This window comes from Panulirus ornatus, chromosome 20, assembly GCF_036320965.1.
Source record: "Panulirus ornatus isolate Po-2019 chromosome 20, ASM3632096v1, whole genome shotgun sequence".
Lineage (NCBI taxonomy): Eukaryota > Metazoa > Arthropoda > Malacostraca > Decapoda > Palinuridae > Panulirus > Panulirus ornatus.
In genome coordinates, this window is record NC_092243.1 from 59,817,949 (window position 1) to 59,845,273 (window position 27,325).

The following is a 27,325-nucleotide window of genomic DNA, read 5'->3' on the forward strand; positions in this document are numbered from 1 at the left end:
CCGCCGACAAAATGAAAATTGTTGGAAATATTTTTCTGATGCCGTGTCCTTGTGATACGATCCATTTACAGAAGTTTAGGATTTAGAAACATGAACGATTAAAAAGTTATTAACCAACGTCTTGACCAGGCCGAGGATAATGTGATTTTTTTTTTTAGCTAGCACTTTATACGTGTTAGGTAGGTGTGTGTGTGTGTGTGTGTGTTCACGAGTAATATCTAAGGTATTATTTTTAAACTCTTAAACCAATCAACCATAGTAAAGCTTCGTTCAGGAGAACCCACTCCCTTCCCCCCCCCCCCCCCCCCCCCCGACATCCTAAGCCTAGGAAGTCAACGTAACCTAATTTCATGGTACGATATTCGTGCAGATTGCATCAATAATGTAGTTATTAGTAACACAAATCAACCAGATCATACTCCTAACCACAAAGGCGTATATTAAAGAAAGGTCGCGTTGTTGAGGAAGTAAGCGCTCCAATTTTAGGAAGTAGACATTGTTCTGTGCGTTTCACACGGCATGTCATTAATATTGACAAACAGCGAGACGTGTTACTTTTCCGTGGACGAACCTAATTCGAACATAGACGTGTGTGAAAGATGTACAGTGCAATAACCACTAAAGTAATTTCAGCTTTGTCACATACGATATCGTCTGATGAATTTAGGCAAGTATGTTTCAGGCTTTTCAGGCCTGGAGTAAGATATGAAAGGTTAAGAGAGACGTGTGGAAATAAAGTGTGGTTGAGAGAGCAGAAGAGGAGAGAATGAGTAAGGAAAGATTGACAAAGAGGATATATGTGTCAGAAGTGGAGGGAACGAGAAGTGGGAGACCAAATTGGAGGTGGAAGGATGGATTAAAAAAGATTTTGAGCGATCGGGGCCTGAACATACAGGAGGGTGAGAGACGTGCAAGGAATAGAGTGAATTAGAACGATGTGGTATACCGGGGTGGACGTGCTGTCAGCGGATTGGATTAGGGCATGTGAAGCGTCTGGGGTAAACTATGGAAAGTTTTGTGGTTCCTGGATGTGGAAAGGGAGCTGTGGTTTCGGTGCATTATACGTGACAGCTAGATACTGAGTGTGAACGAATGTGGCCTTTTAGTCTTTTCATAGCGCTACCTGGGGGGGGGGGGGGGTTATGTTGTTTCATGTGTGGCGGGTTGGCGACAGAATGGATGAAGGCAGCAAGTATGAATATGTATATGTGTATATATGTATTTGTATATATACCGTAAAATGTTTAGGTACTTATATGTGCGTGTAGGCGTTTATGTATATGTGTATGAGGGTGGGTTGGGCCATTCTTTCGTCTGTTTCCTTGCGTTACCTCGCTAACACGGGAGACTGCGATTAAGTATAATATATATATATATATATATATATATATATATATATATATATATATATATATATATATATATATATATATATATATATATATTCCGAAGAGTCCACGGGGAAAATGAAACACGATAAGTCCCAAGTGCACTTTCGTGTAATAATCACATCATCGGGGGAGACGCAAGAGAGAAATGTGACAGTCTGTTGATATACAACGAAGCGTAGCTCGGACGCCATTTGGTAAATCGCATGTTTTCCAAATGTTCTATGAAGGTGCGCGTTCATATGCACTTTGTTCGTATTCATATACCTCCACGTTGTACAGTTAGGTTCTGCTGCTGTGTGAGCCTGATGGGAAAAGACCGGTGTAGACCCCGTTGCTCACCAACGTGAGACGAAGGGTATTCGAGTACATAGTATTCGAATAGTCATTTCCCTATTTGCGCAGTGTTTCCTTGAACGTTTTCATGAACTCAAGCGTGTCCAGATGCTAATAGGTGTTAATGTGAAAATGGTTTTGTCGTTTGAGGCTCGAGCGGTTTGGTGGAACAGGTGGTACATAGTGCAACAAAAGTTTGCTTAAAAGGATCTGGACACTCCCGTACCACATGGCAAAGCAGTGCGGCAGTTCATGGTCAAGGTTCGTGCAACTGGATCAGTTGTGGGTGCGCCGAGATCCGGCAATAGTGACAGAGAAGAACGTATTGGATATTCCGGATCGCATAAAGCAAAGCCCGAAAACGTCTGTTCAGTAATTGGCACAGCAGAACGACGGCTTGTATGCTAGCAACACCCGTGATTGTTGTGACTCTTTGCCAACAAAATAAGACTTGTAGGTGCGCGTCTATTGGCATGCGAGTCATTTTCATCACTTGTAAGTTATTATGATAAGTATATTTGTATCAGAATCCACCGCATTCTTGCAGTTGTTCAGTTTTCTTGACAAATCTTTTTATATGTCTTAGAGCTTTCCTTATTTCAGGACGATGAGCGAAAACAACTTATCTATGACTTTCCATAATTCATTTATCAATGTGCACATTGTGTCGCCTATGCATTAGTTATCTCAGGCGAGAATAAATTCCACAACACAAGGCACTAGATATATAAAGTGGTGTGACCTTACTCATTAGCCTAATTCTCTGAGACCGCCTGGGGCCGGTGTATGGGAAGGGTTCGGTGATGCAGGTGGCGCTGATGTAGGGTCCTTTACCTGCCGTCGAATCGGTCGACCATCAAAATAGAGGGAATGTGGCCGCCTCGTTAGACACCTTCCAAAACTGGTATGCGCCGGTCACCCGTGCTTGATGCGGTGATACGGGTATCACCATTATCATATCATCAGCTGTGAGGGTCATACCATAGTTCCCGCCGGTGCTGTTTTCTGCGACTCTTCATTAACATGGCTAATGATGCGTTGTTCCATGATAAGTCTAGTCTGACTAATATAGCTCACATTTGTGATGCGTGGTTCCCCAGTCACACGGTAGTATTGGTAAACCACATTGACCTTCACCAGATGGTTCCGAGGTGCACGGGTGTTGTTATATATGGTAAGGTTGACTGATCTGGGGCTTTTGTATAGTGCATTACATATCTCAGCTTTTTTGCCATATTCATTAGGGGTCCAGGCTTTCGCCACGATATCCCTGACCGATTTATCATCATGCTTGTGTGCTGGAGTGAATATGTTACGATAGTACACAAATCAAGTTGTTTTGTTACTCCGATGGGAGTTGTGACGTATACCGGCGCAGGAGTTTCCTCAGAATGGCATCGCATTCCCATTCTAGTAGTCGTTGTTGAGCAGGACCTGACGTGTCCTCAGTAATTCTTGGTCCAAGAGAAGCCACGAGGAGCATGTTTGCAAGGCTGTGCGGGTGTATTCCCGTATTACGTTACCCTAGTTGCTAACGGTACACTCTCCCTCACTATTTTGACACCAGCCTGCGCCCGTCGGTTTCCCATATACGTCTCTTACAAATGTTACACACACGCTGAAGAATGGGATACCTTGGTAAATGCTTTTACTTACGGTGAATTGGAGGCCTGATACATCTTGCATCTTCTCCCTCATCTGATCTAGGGTGTTCTCGCTGTCTGCGCACACAAATATATCATCGCACTGGCTGTAACTGTCGGGTTTCATGGAATGTTGGTTTAATGAGACGTGAATAATGCCTACGTCAACAGTACACCCGAGGGGGGAGGAACCAGTTGGTGCGCCATCTGCCTGGATAGATATATCTTGCCGTCAGGACCTGGGACTGTAGGATGGTGCTTCAGTCCTACCTGCTCGTAACATCCCCCGCAACATGTTGCCGATAATATTTACTGTGGCATGTGTTGGTTAGAGAAGACGTAGTCACCGATCATGTTAATTGCCCTCCCTACTGACACATTCGTGAGAAGGCTCACAACATCTACTTGGCCATGATGTTGCGTGGTGACGAAACTTCAATCACATCAAGGATTTTCTCAGTCGATTTCATAGAGTATGTTGAAGTAATAATGAAATAATGTCGTTAAGGCGTTTATCGAGTTTGTATGTTGACACTGGAATCTGGGATATTATCAGTCTTGATATGTTCCCTGGCTTAAGTGTTTCGACATTGCCGTAGCGATATCCTAGTCCACGACCCCCGATGATCCTCAGGGGGATGCGCGGAGTTGATTTTTGAACGTAGACGAATCTTCGAGGATGGTGTTGCTTTTATCAATGCATTCATTGTTCCTTTCTCAGCAGCATGCACACTGCAGCCTCATCAGCTCTTAGGTGGCAATTTTCCCCCACACTCAACTTGTTTTGTATATCGTCTGCCATGGCTAGCCTTATTTTCACCTTCGTGCGACGAGGATTTTAGATTTAGTTCCATGTATTGTGTAATTCACTCACACATGAAGATGACTAATGCGTAGGCGAAACGTTGTGCACATTGATTAATGAATGATGGAGAGCTATAGAGGAGGTGCGTTCGTTCAGCCTCTTGAAATAAGGAAAGCTCAAAGACATATAGCAAATTGGTTTAGAAAACTGAACAACTGGAAAAATGCGGTGGATTTTGATAAGATGCGTGAACGTGAAAAAGTGCTTCCATCATATATATATATATATATATATATATATATATATATATATATGTGTGTATATATATATGTATATATATATATATATATATATATATATGTATATGTATATATGTATATATGTATATATATATATATATATATATATATATATATATATATATATATATATATATATATATATATATCTGGGGATAGGGGTGAAAGAATGCTTCCCACGTATTCCCTGTGTGTCGAAGAAGGCGACTAAAAGGGGAGGGAGCGGGGTGCTGGAAATCCTCCCCTCTTGTTTTTTTTTTTTTTTTGATTTTCCAAAAGAAGGAACAGAGAAGGGGGCCAGGTGAGGATATTCCCTCAGAGGCCCTGTCCTCTTTTCTTAACGCTACCTTGCTAATGCGGGAAATGGCGAATAGTTTGAAAGAAAGATATATATATATATATATATATATATATATATATATATATATATATATATATATATATATATATATATATATATATATATATATGTGTGTGTGTGTGTGTGTGTGTGCTTATCATGGATGATTATTAACTTTTCGACGAAAGAAGTATGGTGGACCCATCAGGTCCAGCAGAGACTTGCCTTGTTCTTCAGACATTCACAGCAGATAGTGGTCACATATTGTCCTCTCCTACGTCCAGTCATGTTCTCTCGTTATACATATGACTCGTCGTGTAGAAACTTCAAATAGATTCTTCTTTTTACATTAGAAACACGTAATCATTATTGTCATTGGCAGCAGAGTGTCTGTTCTCATACTTTCGAGTGGTATTTTGACCACTTGAAGCATTTGTTAAAAATTAACTGGGAAAACCAGTTAATTTTTAACAAATGCTTCATGACAGGTGGCAATCTTAATGAACTTTTGACATGACGCGTGGTAATCTTAATGAAGTTTTGACACTAACGAATAATTGAGTTTTCTCGATCCGTGCCAGTCCAACCCAGTAGTTGGCCAGTCCCGTATAGCTTTGATGCGCTCGGGGTCCATCCTTCCCTCTCTTAATCAGGGAACGCTGAGTAAGCTTCCACTCCAGACAAGTCTGTTGCCTCCTCGTCTTTCCATTGCTGCCCTTATCTTTAACCAGATGCGATCTTTCATTTTATGAGTAACGTGGTCCCTTACCCACACCTCAGCGGTGACAACCAATCCTGTGGTGTGTCCCATCCTTTACTCATCCTTTACCCACACCTCAGCGGTGACAACCAATCCTGTGGTGTGTCCCATCCTTTACTCATCCTTTACCCACACCTCAGCGGTGACAACCAATCCTGTGGTGTGTCGCATCCTTTACTCATCCTTTACCCACACCTCAGCGGTGACAACCAATCCTGTGGTGTGTCGCATCCTTTACTCACCCTTTCGTGGGAATCATGAACTTCCACAGTAGGAACTCAGTCCACACGGGGTCAGGCTTGGATCATGGTTGAAGTTTTCTAAAAGGGATAAGCTTCTTCCTAAGGTTTCTTGAAGGCGTCTGTACCCAGACTTATGATCTGCTATTCGTCTAACAAGTAAGAATAGGACATCGCATAATAATTCTGGATCCAACAATGATGATTATAATGTGGCTCGGAGCGTCTTGCCGAACACTCCTCCACAAATGACCTCCAAAGTAACACCCCCCCCAATACACACACACACACACACACACACACACACACACACACACACACACACACACACACAAGAGAGTAAAGACCTTTACTTGTCACGAATGCAGAGCAAAGGCCTTTTTTTTATGTTAGCTGGGACGGCACGGGCAGCTGAGGCCCTAATCAAGGCCATTCCATTAACAATACACACACACACACACACACACACACACACACATACACATATATATATATATTTTTTTTTTTTTCTTTTTTGCTTTGTCGCTGTCTCCCGCGTTTGCGAGGTAGCGCAAGGAAACAGACGAAAGAAATGGCCCAACCCACCCCCATACACATGTATATACATACACGTCCACACACGCAAATATACATACCTACACAGCTTTCCATGGTTTACCCCAGACGCTTCATATGCCCTGAATTCAATCCACTGACAGCACGTCAACCCCGGTATACCACATCGATCCAATTCACTCTATTCCTTGCCCTCCCTTCACCCTCCTGCATGTTCAGGCCCCGATCACACAAAATCTTTTTCACTCCATCTTTCCACCTCAAATTTGGTCTCCCACTTCTCGTTCCCTCCACCTCCGACACATATCCTCTTGGTCAATCTTTCCTCGCTCATTCTCTCCATGTGCCCAAACCATTTCAAAACACCCTCTTCTGCTCTCTCAACCACGCTCTTTTTATTTCCACACATCTCTCTTACCCTTACGTTACTTACTCGATCAAACCACCTCACACCACACATTGCCCTCAAACATCTATTTCCAGCACATCCATCCTCCTGCGCACAACTCTATCCATAGCCCATGCCTCGCAACCATACAACATTGTTGGAGCCACTATTCCTTCAAACATAACCATTTTTGCTTTCGGAGATAATGTTCTCGACTTCCACACATTCTTCAAGGCTCCCGGGATTTTCGCCCCCTCCCCCACCCTATGATCCACTTCCGCTTCCATGGTTCCATCCGCTGCCAGATCCACTCCCAGATATCTAAAACACTTTACTTCCTCCAGTTTTTCTCCATTCAAACTTACCTCCCAATTGACTTGACCCTCAGCCCTACTGTACCTAATAACTTGGCTCTTATTCACATTTACTCTTAACTTTCTTCTTTCACACACTTTACCGAACTCAGTCACCAGCTTCTGCAGTTTCTCACATGAATCAGCCACCAGCGCTGTATCATCAGCGAACAACAACTGACTCACTTCCCAAGCTCTCTCATCCACAACAGACTTCATACTTGCCCCTCTTTCCAAAACTCTTGCATTCACCTCCCTAACAACCCCATCCATAAACAAATTAAACAACCATGGAGACATCACACACCCCTGCCGCAAACCTACATTCACTGAGAACCAATCACTTTCCTCTCTTCCTACACGTACACATGCCTTACATCCTCGATAAAAACTTTTCACTGCTTCTAACAACTTGCCTCCCACACCATATATTCTTAATACCTTCCACACAGCATCTCTATCAACTCTATCATATGCCTTCTCCAGATCCATAAATGCTACATACAAATCCATTTGCTTTTCTAAGTATTTCTCACATACATTCTTCAAAGCAAACACCTGATCCACACATCCTCTACCACTTCTGAAACCACACTGCTCTTCCCCAATCTGATGCTCTGTACATGCCTTCACCCTCTCAATCAATACCCTCCCATATAATTTACCAGGAATACTCAAACAAACTTATACCTCTGAAATTTGAGCACTCACTCTTATCCCCTTATATATATATATATATATATATATATATATATATATATATATATATATATATATATATATATATATATATATCTCCTCCCGTCCCGTTTTTTTTTTTTTTTTTAATTTTCCAAAAGAAGGAACAGAGAAGGGGGCCAAGTGAGGACATTCCCTCTGAGGCTCAGTCCTCTGTTCTTAACGCTACTTCGCTAACACGGGAAATGGCGAATATATATATATATATATATATATATATATATATATATATATATATATATATATATATATATATATATATATATATATATATGTTTCTTTCTTTCAAACTATTCGCCATTTTCCGCATTAGCGAGGTAGCGTTAAGAACAGAGGACTGGGCCTTTGAGGGAATACCCTCACCTGGCCCAATTCTCTGTTCCTTCTTTTGGAAAATTAAAAAAAAAACGAGAGGGGAGGATTTCCAGCCCCCCGCTCCCTCCCCTTTTAGTCGCCTTCTACGACACGCAGGGAATACGTGGGAAGTATTCTTTCTCCCCTATCCCCAGGGATAAAATATATATATATATATGATCAAACAACCCCTAGGGATGGATGAACAGCTGGGTTAACTCTGGACCAACTGCCGCAATCAGGATTCGTACCTATGCGCGCGACCCTGGGCGGCCCGTGAATGCGTCAGTTAGGAATGTGAACCGCCACACTACGGGAGTCACTGTACGATATGGTCTACAGTACCCTGGCACCAAGTGCTGGTCATTGAAACGCTCATTTATTATTCATCACCGATAGATGTAATCAGAGTACAAGTCAGTGATGCCTCGTCGTGATAACTATAACCCCTCTATACCGATGTTCTGTACTGTAATTAGTCTTAAAACAGTAAATACAAACACTTGACGAATTGAATCCTTTTCAAGAACATTTTCTATCCGATACTTGAAGTAATGGCTTAAACGACAACTATGACCAGAGTTCATGCGGTAGTCAAAACACTGCGACTCGAATGAATGTGTGTTAAGTCATGTGTCACCGTAAGCGCTTGTGTTACCTCTACTCCCGAGCCGAGCCACCCATATATGGTATCCGTGGCCCATAGGGATCCAGACACATCTGAACAGCGCTCTATAACCGACAGAAGTAAGCATTGTGATATAGATATTCGTCTCAGGCCCATTGATTGAAGACAGTTTCAAAACTGATTTAAGACAGCGGACAACTCTGCGCCGTCGAACTTAATAACGTCTGCACAGGTTCTGTAAATCGAGGTTGAGGAGTTGCAATGGCCAGACACAAGAACAGGAAGAGCCGAGTGATGCATACCTTGTGCGGCTTCCATCATCAGCTGTGAAGGGGCGAGACCAGCTGAACCAGGCAAGGCAGCAAGTGGGGCAGCTGAGTCAGGCAATAGCAGGGACCATGAGCGGATATAAATTCTCGGGGGAAAAAAGAAAAAAAGAAATTCACAAATTTGGGTACGAGAAAGGGACGCTTTTAGTACCATAATACTGTAAAGTAATAGAATATGAAACGCTGGTTGAGGTCGGGATGGTTAGATTGGGTTAGGGTACATGGGGTTGGGCTATTACATGATTCACGAGAATAAAGAAATGATAATGTATGTGAATCTAAAGACAACTATATATATATATATATATATATATATATATATATATATATATATATATATATATATATATATATATACATACTATAAAAGTTTGAATTGTGACGTTCCTATGATCTTCCCCTCCACCACCACCACCATCGGGCAGTGGGATTGCTGAGCCAGGCAGCAGGTGAAGCAGCTGAATCAGGGCGTCCTGATAACATCGTTTTGCCTTCAGGTGAGGGTAGAAGCATTAGTTGATCCTACGCTCTCGACATTGAAAAGAGTGGATTTACTTGTGGGTTTGCAGGGCTGTGATGAAACCATTTAAACTATCCAAAGAAAGTCGGATAAATTTCGCTTGATATCTTCAAAAAAGGAAAATTGGTTTCTTGAACGATACTGACTTGCTACACTGAACTGCCTCCCTCTTACTGAAGATCCGCCGTAGAAGAGCAACTGCAAAATTCGGCCGAACTTCTCAAACTTTGTACAGAGCGTCTCCACCATTATGATGCTTTTGCCTAACGTAAACCCAGTATGTAATCCATTCATCTCGTTATCAGACTCCTATATGATCTTTTTTTTCGGGTTTTCCTGGAAATTATGTTTGTGTCATGTTTATATGGCCATCCCAGCGAAGCTGATTTTACTTGGTATCTTGAGGTCATTGATGTAAGGTTTAGTTGTCATTTCATCACAGGATAATGTTTCCCCTGTAGCAGTTTGATTGCCGATAATCTTCTCAGCCTCTCTGAGAAAAGATCAGGAAGCCTGCTGTGTACCAGCCATAAGTTGTGGATCACCTGAACTACAATGAGTCCAACCCAGTCAAAGTAAGTCTACGGGATTCCATATCGCGTTCTCATCGGTCAACAATGAAATGGAGATGTTTTCTGTATAACCGTCCAGATATCAGACATAAGGGAAGGGCCATATACATGATAAGAGTGTATGTTGTTTTAGAAATATTCGTAGCACCTCTGGATGTTCCGCTTGGTGTACTGTATGTAGCTTTGCGTTGACGACCTCAATGACCCAGACATTTGGTAGGTTTGAAGCCTCACCAACCAACCAACCAGCCAACCGACATGAGGAGATAGCACCATGTTTCTACCCTAACAAGTGTACATATATTTAGAAACAATAATCTTTCTATGGTAGTACATGTATAGAATATCCCTTGTCCAAACTTCTGCTACGACTGTATATCCTTGCGACTTAAACTTGTATATTACTTTTACTGTAGTGTAGCATACTCTTTTACCCATAAGTTTTCTGTGTAAAGTGTTAGCTTAGTAAGGGGAAACCACAGTGAAAGCATCGGTTCTCTGCCTTGAGAATGTGCAGCAGACGTTAGCCAATTCTTTTCCTTAGACTACATATTTATGGTTTGTTCCATCTCTGTATTACTTCTTGAATCATAAAATTATGATTTATCTTTTTCGTAAAACAAACGCATAGGTAAAATTTTAGTTTTATTGTATGCATTACTGTGTGAGATAATTAAATAAGAAAGCTTGTAACGTAGATGCCCTGGTCTGAGCCAACCTAAGGCGGTAACATATCTTCCGTGTATATGGCTTCACCAGGCGTGCCAACCTTGACGACACTTCCTCAGACAATCATCAGGTTAACGTAGCAACCTGTGCACTAGTTGAGGGCCTGCTCAGGCTCGTGAGTGAGACAAGTGTCGCTTTCCGTGAGTAGACAAGGATTAAAGGTGTATTCCTTGAGATACCCTCATTCGCAAGTAAGTTGAGATATTGCGGTAAGTCTTACTACCGCTTCACTAATGTTAGTCAGTGCGTTAACTAGAATCTTTCTTTTAATGTAAATGATTTTGTTGCATGCGGCTGTTACTGTTTTTATAATGTCACTTAGAATATATTTCTCAAATGAAGAGGTAGGTTTATGGTGTTATTTTAGTTATTATAGGTCCATACGGACTCATGGACTCCACACTTTTTCCTAGATCATGAGCCAGCTGTTGCAATAACCATTTGATCTGCGAAATTCAGTCTCATAATTATGAATGTGAGTGTTATTGTTTTATGATAAAGACGTTTAATGAAATTTTTATATGAAACTCAATGGCCTGTGGTTGATAACAATTTTGTATAATGGGTCAGACTGGGGTAAAGAGGAGTCTGAAGAGATTACAAAAAATAGTTAATAAGTGTAACTGAAATGCCAGTATTCGTTAGTGGGTGTGGTTGAGGCCTTCCATTTGTCATGTTGTGAATTGATCGTGATAAATCCTTGCCAGCTGTACAGTAGGAACTAGAATTGATTACCAACATTCTTTTGATATTTGAACGATCTAAAAGAATGAAAAAAGAGACAGAAGGTTTGCCATACTGACTGAGAGATTACATCCCAAGTTTCAGATCGATCGTCAAAACAACTGGGAATGAATGGCGTGCTGTTGTGACTGGTAAAGAAATAAATGAGAAAAAATAGAGAACTCTTTGCAAAGTGATTAAACATGGAATACTATACTTTTCTGCGTGGCCACTGTTAGAAGCAGCCAGGATATTGAAACATAGGTATTTTAGTGTGGATGGGTGGCTCTCTCTTGCCTCACCTCTTGTGTAGCGATTGCCTCTGAGAGCGTGTAACCAGTCTCGTCTCAGTCAGCCGGCGACCTTCCTTCGTACCAACATGGAAGACACGCGTCCTACCTTCGTATTGCCATGGAAACAAACGTCTTCATAACCACTTTTCTCTGTCCACTGTCGGTGACGCAGACGTCCGTAGGACATTGTTCGGTGGGGTGAAGATTTTTTTTTTTTTTTCAATGAATGAGAAAGTGCAGGACTTGGGTATTCCAGTTGCATGATAACAGAAGGGCGTGTGGAAAATCAATATGCAGAAGCTATTGCTTAACGTATCAATATATGTAGTCTGCATCCGTGTTGATGTATACATGTTTGCACACGTTAACACCACACACACACACACACACACACACATATATATATATATATATATATATATATTTTTTTTTTTTTTAAACTATCCGCCATTTCCCGCATTAGCGAGGTAGCGTTAAGAACAGAGGACTGGGCCTTTGTGGAATATCCTCACCTGGCCCCCCTCTGTTCCTTCTTTTGGAAAATTAAAAAAAAAGAAAAAAAAAACGAGAGGGGAGGATTTCCAGCCTCCCGCTCTCTCTCATATATATATATATATATATATATATATATATATATATATATATATATATATATATATATATATATATATATATATATAATTGCCCCAGGACCTCCTTTCCAGAGGCTTCTGCAACCCATGGCTGTGCTACTTCCAGGAGCTGGGAAATGATTGACTCCTTTGGAGTGAGGAGTTTCGTGACGAGGCTGCACTCCTAGTGATACAGCCTCGCCAAAGGTGGATTTTTTTTTTCGTAATGTCACCTCGTGACCTCATATTATACTTATTCGCAGTTTTCTGCGTTAGCAAGGATGCGCCAGGATCAGACGAAGAAATTGTCTCATTCGTTCACATCCGTTTTGTGGATGTCATGTGTAATGAACCAAAACTGGAGCCCCCCCCTCTCCACAATCAGGCCCAACATACCTTTCCGTGGTTTCCACTTGCTGTATCACATGCCCAAGTTCTGCCAACTGACGTCACTCCCTGTATATCACATCGCTCCATTCACTCTATCCCTTGCATGCCTCTTACCCCTCCTGCATATTCAGACCACGAGCACTCAAAGCGTCTTTCACTCCATCCTTCCAGTGACACTATACATGGTTTCTGCCAGTCCTCAGACACCTTACCATGATCTATACGTACCGTCAAATCCAGCAAATCAGTCAACAAGACAGTCGTACCCCACTTAGTGTGCGTGGATTGACTCTGGATGGTAGGCTATGGTCGGTGCATTACACGTGACAACTAGAGCGTGAATGTTCAAGTTATAGATCTAGTGAGTGTACCTAATAAGGTGAATAGGAGAGTAGTGATGGAGAGGGTGAAGGCATTGTACAGAGCGTCAGATTGGAGAGGAGCAGTTGAGGTTTCCGGAGTGGTAGATGATGTCTGGATCTGGTGTTTGCAAGGAAAAATTGAAAATTACTTGGAGAAAGAAATTTGTATGTAGTATTCACTGACCTTGAGAAAGCTTATGATAGGTTTGATGTGGGTGTGGAAAGTGCTGCGAAATTATGGCATGCGAGGAGAGTTGTTGGGTGCTGTGAATGATTTTCATCTCAAGGATAAGGCGTGTGTGCGAGAAGGACGAGAAAGGCATGATCGGTTCCATGTGAGGATGAGTCTGTGACATGGGTATGTAATGTCACCATGGCTGTGTGATCTTTTCATGGATGAGATGGTGAGCGAGGTAAATGCGAGGGTCTTGGAGAGAAGGGAGGGTTTACAGTTTGCTAGGGGTGGGGATGTTGGGGGAGGTGAGTCAGTTGCAGTTTGCGGATAATACAGCTGTGGTGGCAAACTCGAGAGGGAAACTCCAGAAACTGGTGTCCGAAGTATTGGGAGAGTGTATGAAAGGAGAAAGTTGAGTTATTGTGAACGAGAGTGAGGTAGTGAGATGTTGCAGGGGAAGGGGAGGGGTGACAAAATAGAACGCACGAGTCTGAATGAGGAGAACCTGGAGAAAGTGGAGTGCTTTAAAGTACTTGGAAGTGGACGTGGCGATAAATGGAACCTGGAACTGAAGTAAGTCGTCGAATGGAATAGGAGTATAGGTGTGGAACGAGAGTTGATTGTCTGCCAAGGCATAGATGCGTATATTTGAAGGTGGTGTATGGATGTGAGTCTTTAATAAAAAGAAGAGATGTGAATGAACTTGCTGGAGATTAAATGCCGGAGGACAGTATGTGGTGTGAGGCGGGTTGGTCGTGTAAGGAATGAAGGCGTAAGAGCAAGCTGTGGTTATTGATAAGCGCGGCCTGAACGAGAAAGCTGGCGTGGATGTGCTGAAGAGGTTTGGATATATGGTTTGGATGAGCGAATAATGACATTAAGAGGATCTGCGTATTAGAAGTTGAGGGAGCAAAAGGGATGGGAAGACCTTGGTGATGGATAGATAGAGTGAAAGAGAGGCTTTGAGACATTTAAGTCTGAACATTCAGGAGGGTGAGGCGTGCATGGGATGGAGTGAGTTTGATCGATGTGGTATATGGGAGATCTGTGTCACGGGACTGAACCTGGGCATATGAAACGGTCAGGGAAGACCACGGAATTGGTTTCTGGGTGTTGGCTGTGGATAGTATGCTCTGGTATCGATGCATCATACATGACAGCTAGAGACTGAATGTGAACGAATGTGGCCTTTTTTGTCTGTTTTTCTTGGCTCTACCTCGCTGAAGCTGGGGATAGCGATGCTGTTTCCTGTGCGGCGGGTTAGCGCCAGGAATGGATGAAGGCGAGCAACTTACCTTTCATAGATAATATGTGAATTACTTTTTAACATACACCCGATGTTTAATATCTAAGACATGATGATAATTATATCTAGACTATACAAATTACCCCAAAAAGATAATCCTGGGATGAACATGGTCGTGGTTTCATCGTGAAAGCTTTTTAACCTTGGGTGTACTAAGTGGCTTTGTGGTGGTGACTGCTCTTGTAAGGCGTCCAGTGCATGCTTATGATGGCTGGCTGGCCTCCTTGCTGCTACTGCAAGTAGCAACCGCACCGCCCGGGTCATGCTTTTCTGGACGCACACTTTGCCAGGTTGCAAACTCCATCAGCGCACTGCGCTGTTGTACAGGTGCAATGTATCATGGGCCGAGTCTTGTGTAGCAGCCTTCACACGGAGGGACCACTGGATCATGCATGTAATGTCTGTCTGTTTACAGCTTACAGTCAATGATGTAAATGGAAGAAGTTTAGCAGGTACTATCAAAATGGCTTGCTGTTTGATGTCGATTCCAATAATATTGTGGCGGCTCGTACTCTGAACAGTGTAGTTCTGAATATCATTAGTCATAGTGATTGCTAAGACTGTAAGACCTTCAAAAGTCGTTTAGACAAATGTTTTATGAATTCAGGTATAATTTTAGAAAAACGACGGAAATAAACTGTATGAACGACAGCGTTACGGGAACAGTAGAAGGCTAATATGCAGCAGCGGGGAATCGGTGACAGCTTGAAAAGATGATGAGCGAAGTTACAATTTCTTATGTTAAATATATATATATATATATATATATATATATATATATATATATATATATATATATATATATATATATATATATCAGGCAACCTATGTGTGGGCCAATCAGGCCTCCTGTTCTCTCTCATGTAAATATATTTGAATACATTATTACAACACACAACATAGCATTCTCTTTACTATACAAAATGTGTTTTCTCAAGAGGCTTACATAACCGCTCATAAGCATGGACAGATCCTGGTGTTGCAGGTACAGCGGTTGGAACTTTACCTTTTGATATGGACCGTGTTGTACACGACTACAACATATGCATTATAACGACCCCCTTGCAGCAAAGATGAAATTCATTTATGAATTAAGATAATGTTTAAAGCCGTTAAAGACGAATTACTTTCAAGTCATCGTCACTTTGAGCGACCAATACTACGCTTTATTTGAACTCAACGTATCTTCTCGACCGTCTACATTCTCTGTACAAGAAATTCCCTCTTTCTAAAAGTTATATTTCAACATTTTCTTTGTTTCTCGATTGATCTTCAAGCCGTATGGTAGGCATCTTCGCCCATTACTTCCTGAACCACTTTCCAGTAACCTGACCTGGTTGCTTGTTGCGGTGTCGTGAAGTTAAAGGAAAAAAACATATTCACCGACATTAAGTAGCCTAATACTCAAGGAGAATGAAGATGTTTCAATACACTGAGCTGCATACACAAACTTCAGGTAGCATAATATTAGGTAGGCACCGCAGACCGAAGACACTACAGGATATGTTCATTACCGAATATATATATGGTAAAAGCAGACTTGTATGATAGAAATGCATAGAGGCACGCATACCCGTAGAAGAAAAATGTCAACTGGCGACCATTTTGGTGGTGAGGCGCGTTATGGCCCTACACTGAGTAGATGGATAAGTAATCGAGAGAAACATCGTATATGAGTCCTGCAAGTGGACAGCGCTGGGAAGTTGAACAGTGCGCTAACTAACGTGTAAACCACCGTAAGGCTTTTCAGCAAAGTATGGCAATGGCAAAGGTTCATGATTAGACGTCGCCCCAGAGGTAAAGATGGTGGACATTCGTGTGCAGTAATTGTGAGAATGTTCCATGTAAGAGTCTCTCGAGGGCAACAGATCGTGAGCCGTATATAACTTCTTTTTATGATAATGACAGAGGAAGTTTTGATCGACGCGTGTGTGTCAGTAGCATACTACATGAAGAAACGTTGTACAAGTTCTGCTTGATTCATTACGTGTGACAGCGTGTGGGTGTGTGAGGAATATTGATGTCTCTCTTCTAGTGAAGCAGAAAATGGCTCAGCAGACTCCCGGGTGGATGTGGGCATACGTGGTGGTGGTGGTGGTGGGCGCAAGATGGGCGTCCGGGGTGTGTGTGGCTGTGGGCGAGAGCAACGTGTACAAGATGGAAGGTGACGCGGTCATCACGCTCCTGCTGCCCCTCCACCACGGCCAACACTGCGAGCAGGTCAGCACCTCCTGCCGTCTGACCCTCTCTCCGTCAGCACCTCCTGGTATCTTGAGTTAACCCATCCACATGAACCAATCACAGCAAGTACACATCTACTAGTATACCACAGTAATAGCGCAAAATGCATAATAGATTTCATGATGATGCACCACAAAACTGTAACACTATGGTAATTCCCATTCTGCTCTGTAACGACAACCTTACTTCGTTAGTATAAAAGACCATACCAGCCTTACCCTATCCCTTAATCTTCTCTCATGTGAGTTACATTTGTTAAGTGTCATGCCAGACTTCATCGTTGAAGTAGACCATAAATAACCTCGTTAGGCTTACCTCGTTTTGAACACCCAATTGTAGTATCATCTGTAGGAATCAGGGATATATCGCTTTTAGTAAACTATGTAATGCCCGTTATATGTGTATAAGATATTATCCTCAGTTATAGTTACGAATATCGTGTTAAGAGTATTCCATAGTTTGTGTATGTAGTATTGTACATCATTGGTGCTCCTTAACCTCTTGAGAAGGGCGGTGCGACGACGCTTGCGTATTGTAACCTGGCCTTTGGTCATATCCACAGGGGTCATTCAGGTCAAAGACCTGGCTATCAATACCCTGGGGTCGTAACGTCATGTTCAAGGGGTTATAAAAAGATACAGCCAGTGATCCATCGTACACATAGCCAGATCTCTTATGATGAAGCCTTTTTTATGAGCATTTTTGATTTTATGTACGTTATTTCTTCTCTTCGAAAAGTATTAATACTTCAGTGTGAATTATGAATGAAATATAAAACAAAATAAGGCGGCGATGCACTGCCACCGGGAGTGACCGATGCCCATGTATGACTAAAGATAAGAAATCAAATTTTCAAACTATGCTCGAGTTATCATAGATCAAGCACTTGTAGGATTTATGGGAGAGAACTGCTGCTCTACAGCGTCTGATATAATGTTATGCCATGGTTGATATTGACATGTTGCGTGGTCATCGGTCGCTCGAGGTGCGGTGCATCGCGTACACAAGGGGTAAAGAAACTATCCAACCTCACCGTTGAGATCCTTGTTCTTGCCCACAGCTGGGACTGTCGGAAGTGCAGATCTTGGAGGCGACCAAGATGGCCGTGCAGAAAGTCAATCACCTCGGCCTTGTGCCCAACGTCACGCTAGGTCAGTCAGTCACTCACATCTCTAGGTACAACAGTGTATGATACTTATTTCTAAGGCAACGGTAAGATCTGGGGAGGGTCGTTCCAACTGCCGTGGGTGGCCACCATCCACTAGCCTAGCAACTATTTTTTCTCTGCCTCGCTGCGATCCGTAAAAACATCTGATTTTAGAAACATGTATTATTATATAAAGCTTAAGTAACGTAAAAGGTAAAATATTTCATACGCCTATGTAAATGCCATATATATATATATATATATATATATATATATATATATATATATATATATATTCTTTTTTTTTTTTTTTTTTTCATACGATTCGCCATTTCCCGCATTTGCGAGGTAGCATTAAGAACAGAGGACTGGGCCTTAGAGGGAAAATCCTCACCTGGCCCCCTTCTCTGTTCCTTCTTTTGGAAAATTAAAAAAAAAAAAAAACGAGAGGGGAGGATTTCCAGCCACCCGCTCCCTCCCCTTTTAGTCGCCTTCTACGACACGCAGGGAATACGTGGGAAGTATTCTTTCTCCCCTATCCCCAGGGATAATATATATATATATATATATATATATATATATATATATATATATATATATTTTAGAAAAGTATCCTATTTTCACTTGAGTGAGGAGCTGGTAAAAATGATAGATCAGAAAAACGAATCCTGAGCGATGGTGGTTACCCAGGGATACTGGCGTTGACCGTCTCGGGCAATGTATTCCATCCTGAAAAGCTTGCCAACTCATTATATTCCTCTCCACAAAATTGCAGAACCCTGATACCTGATATACTATGCAAGTCAAGTATAATTTGTATTACGGGTAGAGGTCTGCATCGAACAGATCTGTTACCCTCTCAGCCTTATGTACATACAGTACTATTTCCTGAACTTTGATAATAGTTTCAGATATAATATGAAAATTCAGGCTGAGTAATATGGTGGTTGGGTGAGTTAGGTTCTTCCTATGGCCGGCAGGTCTCCGGGCCGTGGACACATGCGGCGACCCCAACTTCAGCGTCAAGGTGGCGCTGGCTTCCTGGGCGTCTGACGCCCTCGCATGTCCACAGTCAGCATTCTCCCTTGGCTTCCTTGGTAAGCATCATGGATTTCTCGCAGCTCAATCATTTTTAGGCTGCAGATGCGGCGCTCAAGCCAGCATGTGCCATTGTTTACTCATGACAGTGCCATCAAAATCTACTCCATATAACAGTACGCTTATTTTCATTTTGTCTACATTGTCCCTTTTACCTTGTCTTGGTCTGCCATACTATTACATATCTTTTCTGGTATTTATCATTATCGTAATTTTCATCCGTACGCCAGGAATACAGACAAAAAGACCACACTCAGTCTCTAGCTGCCATGTGTAATGCATCGAAACCACAGCTCCCTATCCACATCTAGGCCCCACAGACCTTGCCATGGTTTACCCCAGACGCTTCACATGCCCTGATTCAGTTCATTGACAGAACGTCAACCCTGGTATACCACTTCGTTCCAATTCACTCTATTCCTTCCATGCCTCTCACTCCTGTATATTCAGGCCCTGATTGCTCAATATCTTTTTCACTCCATCCTTCCACCTCCAATTTGGTCTCCCGCTTCTCCTTGATCTCTCCACCTCTGACACATATATCCTTTGTCAATCTTTCTTCACTCATTCTCTCCATATGTCCAAACCATTGCAATACACCCTCTTCTGCACTTTCAACCACACTTTTTACTTCCACACATCTCTCTTACCCTTACATTATTTACTCGATCAAACCACCTCACACCACACCACACGTGAACAAAGACCTCCAGTTCGAATCAACCTTCTTGAATTACCTCTTTGGCAACACTGTGCCATAGGTTAACACTCACCTTCTAATGGCTTTATCTTATGACTTTACTAGTAATCTGAGAGTGCACCTATGGCAAATCCTCAACCTAAAGCTTGAATTAACAGCTTTCCTGTGGTCTTGTGATCTGCTTTGTGATGAAGTAAGGGTGTTCTTGCTGCCTTTCCTCCTGTGGTGCCAGTCCTTCTAAGGCCACGTCTGGTAAAATCTTCCCTAAATATCCCTCCTTCATTAGTACTGCTGACAGCAGAGTTACCTTTCCTAACTGCTCTTTAGATTGCTGAACCAACTTCTCCCACTGTGGGCTTCACCCTCCTGCTGAGTATGCTCACATCCAACCACACTGGTAATGACTTCACCCCAGATGGCTGCATGATGTGCTCTAGTTACACTGTTTGACATCTTACATATTTTCTGGACAATCTACTGCCCATTGCTTTAGAGATGGATGCAGAGCACCGTAACTACTTTATTATAATGGCAAAGCAAGAGAAAAAATCTAGTTCATTATGCAAAACCAACAAGGATGACAGTCAAATCAAAGAGCAGGAAATTTAATCAAGTTGGCCAGAATATCTGGTGAATTGCGAAACCCACTGAGGTTTAGGTCTCACTTGTTCACATTAGGTCTCCATATAACAACAGTAATGAAGCCCTTCGTTACCTGCTGGTCCAAAATTATCATGGCCACATTCCACTCTGTACATATTCTTCACAGTAAATATAAAGAATACATTTTTGTGTTGTACCGTTGTTTCTATAACATCTCATTCTGGTATTAAGTAGGCTATTGAAGAGCCACTCCAACCCTGTTTTGATTGTGACTCACTAGAGATAGCTTCTAGCAAAGACTATTGCTGTGTAGCCCAGCCACAATCTCTACGCTGCTCATTTTTGCCTTATTTGGAGTCAGTATTGGTTTCTTTAGTATGAGTAACAGTAACTTTCCCACTGGACTTCAGCTGGACTGACTGTGCGTGCTCATAGGTCCAGGAGATGTGGCATCAGCATCAGCAGTGGGTGATGCAACGCAGTCCTTGGGGACACCCGTGGTGGCCTACAGTCCACGGCCTGCAGTTGCACCTAACACCATCGACCTTCTTATACCAGCACCACAGCGTTCAGTCCAGGTACTTTACTAACATATACACAAACATAGATATATTTTATATAAGGATATAAGTAGCATATTAGAGTACCCTTAGTGAGATAGGCAAAGATCACGAACATTTTATCATGTTTCTTTATCATACTGGTTATTTTGATATTCATAGCTAGTGATGTCAACACATCAATCAGCAAAGACCATACCCTTATGAATCACAGTTCCATGTATGAATTTCAGAATTGTTTGACAGTTTACTTTTAAAGTTTAATGGGATGATACTTCAATGGACAAATTCCTTAAACTTCACTCTGTGAGCATGAGTTCCGTTGTCCTGAGTACTCGGCTATATAAGTTTTTGCTTCGTTATGTTATGACAAAAGTTCTTAGGAGCTCTGTTAAATTATACCAGCCATTATTCATTTTGATTTCAAAAAGATATTTTCTAGGTTGGAGAGGGATGCAAGAATATTCTATCAATTTCTTGTCATGCTTTTTTTGTAAAATATTTGTTTTTCGCCTTGTAGCGGTATGCTGTTAGCTCTCTAGTCACTAACATTAGGAGTGTTTTAACAGGTCAGTACCCTTAAACCTTATAAGAATCAAGAGAAGAATCATTAGAAATCTGTTACTAAGTGTCTAAGCTATTCTAGATATACTGTCTATAAGATATATAATGTACTCATGATTTGAACATCTTCAATATATTTTTCAATATATTTTTAAACTTTTTCATGTGGTGGTTTTCTTATTTCTGGTGTAATTAAGACTGAATGAGTAAACACACACACACACACACACACATGCACATGACAGCTAGAGACTGAGTGTGAAAGAGTGTGGCCTCTTACTGTCTTTTTTCTTGGCACTACCTTGCTGAAGTCGGGGGACAGCAGTACTAGTTCCTGTGGGGCAGGGTAATGCCGGGAATGGATTGAATGCAAGCAAGGATGAATATGTACACGTCTATATATGTAAATGTCTGTGATTGTGTATGTATGTGTGTATATGTTGATATGCATATGTACATGTATGGGCGTTTATGTATACATATTTGTGTACGAGTGGATGGCGCCACCACACTGATGCAGGAAACGGCGATCAAGTATTATGATAATAATAATAATAATAATAATGATAATAATAATAATAATATATTGTTTTTATATTATTATACTTAATTGCTGTCTCCCACGTTAGCGAGGTAGCGCAAGGAAACAGGAGAATGGCCCAACCCACCCACATACACGTGTATATACATAAACGCCCACATACACACGTATACATACATATACATTTCAACGTTTACATACATATACATTTCAACATATACATGCATATACATACACAGACATACATATATACACGTGTACATATCCGTACTTGCTGTCTTCATCCACTCTCGTCGCCACCCCACCACACACGAAATAGCATCTCCCCCCCCCCCCCCCCTCCAGCAAGGCACTGCCAAGAACAGACCGAAAAGTCCACATTCATTCGTACTCAGTCTCTTGCTGTCATGTGTAATGGACCAAAACCACAGCTCCCTATCCACATCCAGCCCTCACAGACCTTTCCATGGTTTACCCCAGACACTTCACATGCCCTGGTTCAGTCCATTGACACCACATTGACCCCGGTATACCACATCGGTGTACCACATTGTTCTAATTCACTCTATTCCTTGCATGCCTCTCACCCTCCTATATGTTCAGGTCCCGATCGCTCAAAATCTTTTCCACTCCATCTTTCCACCTCCAATTTGGTCTCCCACTTCTTGTTCCCTCCACCTCTGACAAATATATCCTCTTTGTTAATCTTTCCTCACTCATTCTCTCTATCATATATCCTCTTTGTCAGTCTTTCCTCACTTATTCTCTCCATATGTCCAAACCATTTCAACACACTCTCTTTTGCTCTCTCACCCACACTCTCTGTATTTCCATACGTCTCTCTTACCCTTTCATTACTTACTCGGTCAAACCACCTCACACCACATATAATTCTCAAACATTTCATTTCCAATACATCCACCCTCCTCTGTGCAGCCCTATCTATAGCCCATGCCTCGTAACCATGTGATAATGTTGGAACTACTATTCCTTCAAACATACCCATTTTTGCTCCTAGAGAACGTTCTCTCCTTCCACATATTCTTCATTGCTCCCAAAACCTTCTCCCCCTCCCCCACCCTGTGACGCACTTCCACTTTCATGGTTCCATTCACTGCTAAGTTCACTCCCTGATATCTAAAACACTTCATTTCCTCCAATTTTTCTCCATTCGAACTTACATCCTATTTTACTTGTCCCTCAACCCTACTGAATATGCCTCATTTCGCTATGGCCCACTGCTACAAAGTGCTTAAAAAAAGCCTTGAATCTTGCCTGTAAATTAATACAGAGGAGGTTATATTAGGGGTTAATATAAACTAGGACATCAAACTATTCACTGTGCCTTTGTTGCAGGCGGCAGTGCATGTCTTAAGTGGGGCAGGTGTGGATGCCATCAGCATTGTGCACACAGCAGACACAGAGGGTGAAACTCTCTCTAAGCACTTCATCACAGCAGCTGAGTATATTTACATCTGTGTGGAGATGGTACTGGAGGATGGGGACAATGTGGGTGTGGCTGAAGTGCTACGTGAAGGACCAGGAACAATCGTGATCTTAGGTACAAGACACAAAGTCCAGAGCCTAGCTAGAGTGCTAGGAGGTGCTGATGGCCCTGCGGATCTCCTCCTGCTGGTAGAAAGTGCTGGACCTGTGCCTCAGGTTGAGTTGGCTGGGCTGGAAGTGCCAGCTCTCCTCCTAAAGCGCACTGTCCCAACCCTTCCAGAATTCATATCTTTCTTAGGGCGGGACCTAGAATCTGATGATGAACCTAGACTGCAGTATCTGGCTGCTGTTTCTGAGTGTGAGTTGTGCACAGACACAAACTTTGGCTATGATACCAATGTTCCTGCTGCTGTTGCTGCTGTGCTGGTTTATGTTGAAGCACTGAGGGAGATGCAGTCGTTGCACTGTGGAAGTGAAGGTGGCCTTTGTCACAATATGAAGGGTTTAGAAGCTTCTGCATGGAGTGACATAATGGCTTCTGCTTCTCTACAAACTGTGGCAAAGGCAACCTTCCCCAGTTTGCTGAAGTCTGACTTTATCCCTGGCAGTGAGGACATGCCACGCTACACTGTTAAAGTGCTGATGGATGGTAATATCACTCAGGTTAGTATTTGATGAAATGAATAAACAAGTCACCCCTGACATGAGTTTCCCAAACACTTCATCACCAACATAAGGACCTCTGTGGTGTATCAGTTAGCATTACTGAATGTCTGAATGCATGGGCTACTTAGGATCAAACCTGCATAGATTCAAATCCTGGTCTTAATAGCTGGTCCACAGTCCACCCAGCTGTTCATCCTCCCCGAGGGGATGGTCATTAAATGAGTACCTAGTATGCACTTGGGTTTGTAAGTGTTTGTACCTGCAAACATAGGAAGTAAAGACTTTGCACCTGTATAAAAAGTTAAGAGACAGGGCAACACGAGTGTAAAACTCTTTCCCCGTAACACAGAAATCATAATCACTCAAATTTGATGTCATAACTGTACATATGCAAGCAAAAATGCTAATCCGACCACAAAATATTGTTTACATACAAATTAGATATGATCACACCTATATTTATCAAAAGTTTTACACAGTCTGATAAGTTGATATGCACAAAACTCATTATGCCAAAACTTTCAACAAACGTTTTGCTTGAATAATATTTCTGGCAAGAGAACACTACAAAATGAACCAAATAATGATAGACATATCCTTAGAAGTGTTCAGTGACCCTTGACTGACACCGGCTTTCCCTGCAGGTGGGCCAGGCAGATGAGTCCTCGGCAGTACTGGGTGAGCTGTTGGTGTCACAGCCCAAATGTGGCACCCACTGTCCTTGCACATTTCCCACCCTTCCTCCTGAACTACCTACTGCTAGCAACATCACAGACACATCCTCTGGTCAGTTAAGTCTCCATCTTTTTATCCAATGTAGTAGAAATTTTTTTGCAGAATGCAAGTAATGATTTCAAATCATCATTCTTTTATATGGTTATGCATAAATTTCTAAGTCATCAGATGGTATGTAGCTTTAGTAAAGTAGAAAAATATATTTTGAACTTTCGCATTCATAAGTAACAGAAAAATGACTTAAAATACATAAAATTCTTGGTAATCTAGTGGATCAATTTTGCATGTAAACAAAATATATGGTTTTACCTGATAGAATGAATTTTCTACATCTAGATATCATTCATGTCTGATGTTGGAATGAAGTAGATAACAAAATTTGAAGGTTTTCCATTTCATTATGATACTTCAAAATAATGTGAAATTTTCCTCAACTTTGACTTTGCTCCTAACTAAGGGGTTAAGTTTAATGATCTGTCTGCACTGAGTATGGGGACAAATTTCCAACACCAGATTTGTTTGAATTAAAACAAGGTATATGGATTTGGATGATGGCAAAAGAAAATTTCCAAAAAAAGGGATGGGGGAGCTTTGAGAAAAATGTAAAGTTGTTTTAACCTTCTTGTAACAATCTCAGGGTTTGACATCATGAGCGGCTCTGAGTGGTGGAACTTTGATTGGCCAGTAGGGTTCCAGCAGAATGACAACATGTCCAGGGGAGAGATGGCTACCTACCTCACTGCCTTTGCCTTTATCACCATTATTTTCCTTTGTTCTTCTATGGTCTGTGCCTTCAGGCTCAACAGGCCTCCTAGAAGAGACTGAATGGGTTGTAACCCCAAGAAAATGCTGAACTACCTCCATTGATAGGTAATATAAAAGATGCTAATAGTAACTTTTGGTAGCTTTGATTAGCCTCATATATTGTGGTAGAGGTATTGTCAAAGGTCCTGTTTATGTCTTTAGAACAAGAGGCCTTCAGAATTTGTGTTTCGATTTTGATGGTGTTTGGCAGACAATCACAAACTAATTGAGGAGGAAATGATTTGATTCAGATGTGTGAAGCTCAGCAGTTTGCATGAGAAAATTTAAGTATTCATGGATGTGGTTTGCTCACCACATCTAATGTGTTTTTTAATATTTGCTGAATCTGTTAGAGTTGAGATATTCATGGGGACCAACCAGAATTTATCACATATAAACATTCTTATATTGACATTATAACAAGAAGACTGGCGTATTTGCTTATTTAGGATCATTTACCACCTAAGGTGGACCTCTCCTTATCCCACTAAAGAAAGGATAATGAGAAAACATACAAAAGATAGTTTTGCTCTTTCTTAATATCTCCTAAATTAAATTACCCTACAATGCTGTGAACGTTTATATACCCAGTGTTCATTTCTTTTTTCACATATTGCCTGCATGTATGATGTGTAAGCCCTCCCCCTCCACTAAGATTTTTCTCAAATTTGTGCAGTTGATGTGGGTTGATCTGGAACATTCAGAAAAAAAAAAGAAATCTAAAAAAAACGGAAAAATCTCAACCCTGATATTTGGAGTACTATCTGATTCTTGAATGATGAATATTATTTTCCCAGTGATCTTCCTGCCTTACAACTAACTTATAATTTGATAAGAAATAATGGCAGATAAAGTTATAGTTACAAGATGTAAAGGCTCTGGGTCTATACTCCTTAGGCACCTCTAGAAATCTGGCAGCCACCTGTTTCGTACACTATATGGCTCCTAATTAAATAAGTTTTCTTCGTCTTTGAATCCCTAAAATTCCTTTATGTAAAGTCGAGTTTTTATCATTGTCCTATAGTGATTTCATTTTGAAGGTACTTCTTTGTGAAACTCGTTTGCTGTGGAATATATTCTCTAATTTTTAGCATTTGTTTGAAGGTTGCTGTACTGCACATTCTATGAAGACAATGTATTTCATATCTTGGAAGTATAGCATAATAATAATGATAATGAAAATAATAATGATAATGACAGTTAGAGACTGAGTGTGAATGAATGGGGCCTTTTTTGTCTGCTCTTGGCGCTGCCTTGCTGGAGGAGGATGCTGTTTCGTGTGTGGCGGGGTGGCTACAGGAATGGATGAAGGCAGCAAGTATGGACATGTACATGCGTATATATGTTTATGTCTGTGTATGTATATGTGTGTATACGTTGAAAT

General features: G+C 41.6%; 1 protein-coding gene across 4 annotated transcripts in view; it reads left to right on the forward strand.

Annotated features, from left to right (window-relative positions):
- LOC139756049 (uncharacterized) overlaps positions 1–26,511 on the forward strand; it is a 49,527-nt gene extending 23,016 nt beyond the window's left edge. The window contains exons 1-8 of one of the 4 annotated variants that reach the window (XM_071675033.1): positions 9,582–9,652; positions 16,872–17,056; positions 18,138–18,228; positions 19,205–19,321; positions 21,061–21,203; positions 23,647–24,399; positions 25,047–25,188; positions 25,775–26,511. In XM_071675033.1, the coding sequence (XP_071531134.1) occupies positions 16,883–17,056; positions 18,138–18,228; positions 19,205–19,321; positions 21,061–21,203; positions 23,647–24,399; positions 25,047–25,188; positions 25,775–25,962 (1,608 nt within the window). In that variant the 5' untranslated portion in view covers positions 9,582–9,652; positions 16,872–16,882 and the 3' untranslated portion in view covers positions 25,963–26,511. Of the gene's footprint in view, positions 1–9,581; positions 9,653–11,030; positions 11,168–16,871; positions 17,057–18,137; positions 18,229–19,204; positions 19,322–21,060; positions 21,204–23,646; positions 24,400–25,046; positions 25,189–25,774 lie in introns of those variants that run through there. The other 3 variants (XM_071675031.1, XM_071675032.1, XM_071675034.1) reach the window with 3 other exon arrangements.
- The last annotated feature ends 814 nt before the right edge of the window (positions 26,512–27,325 follow it).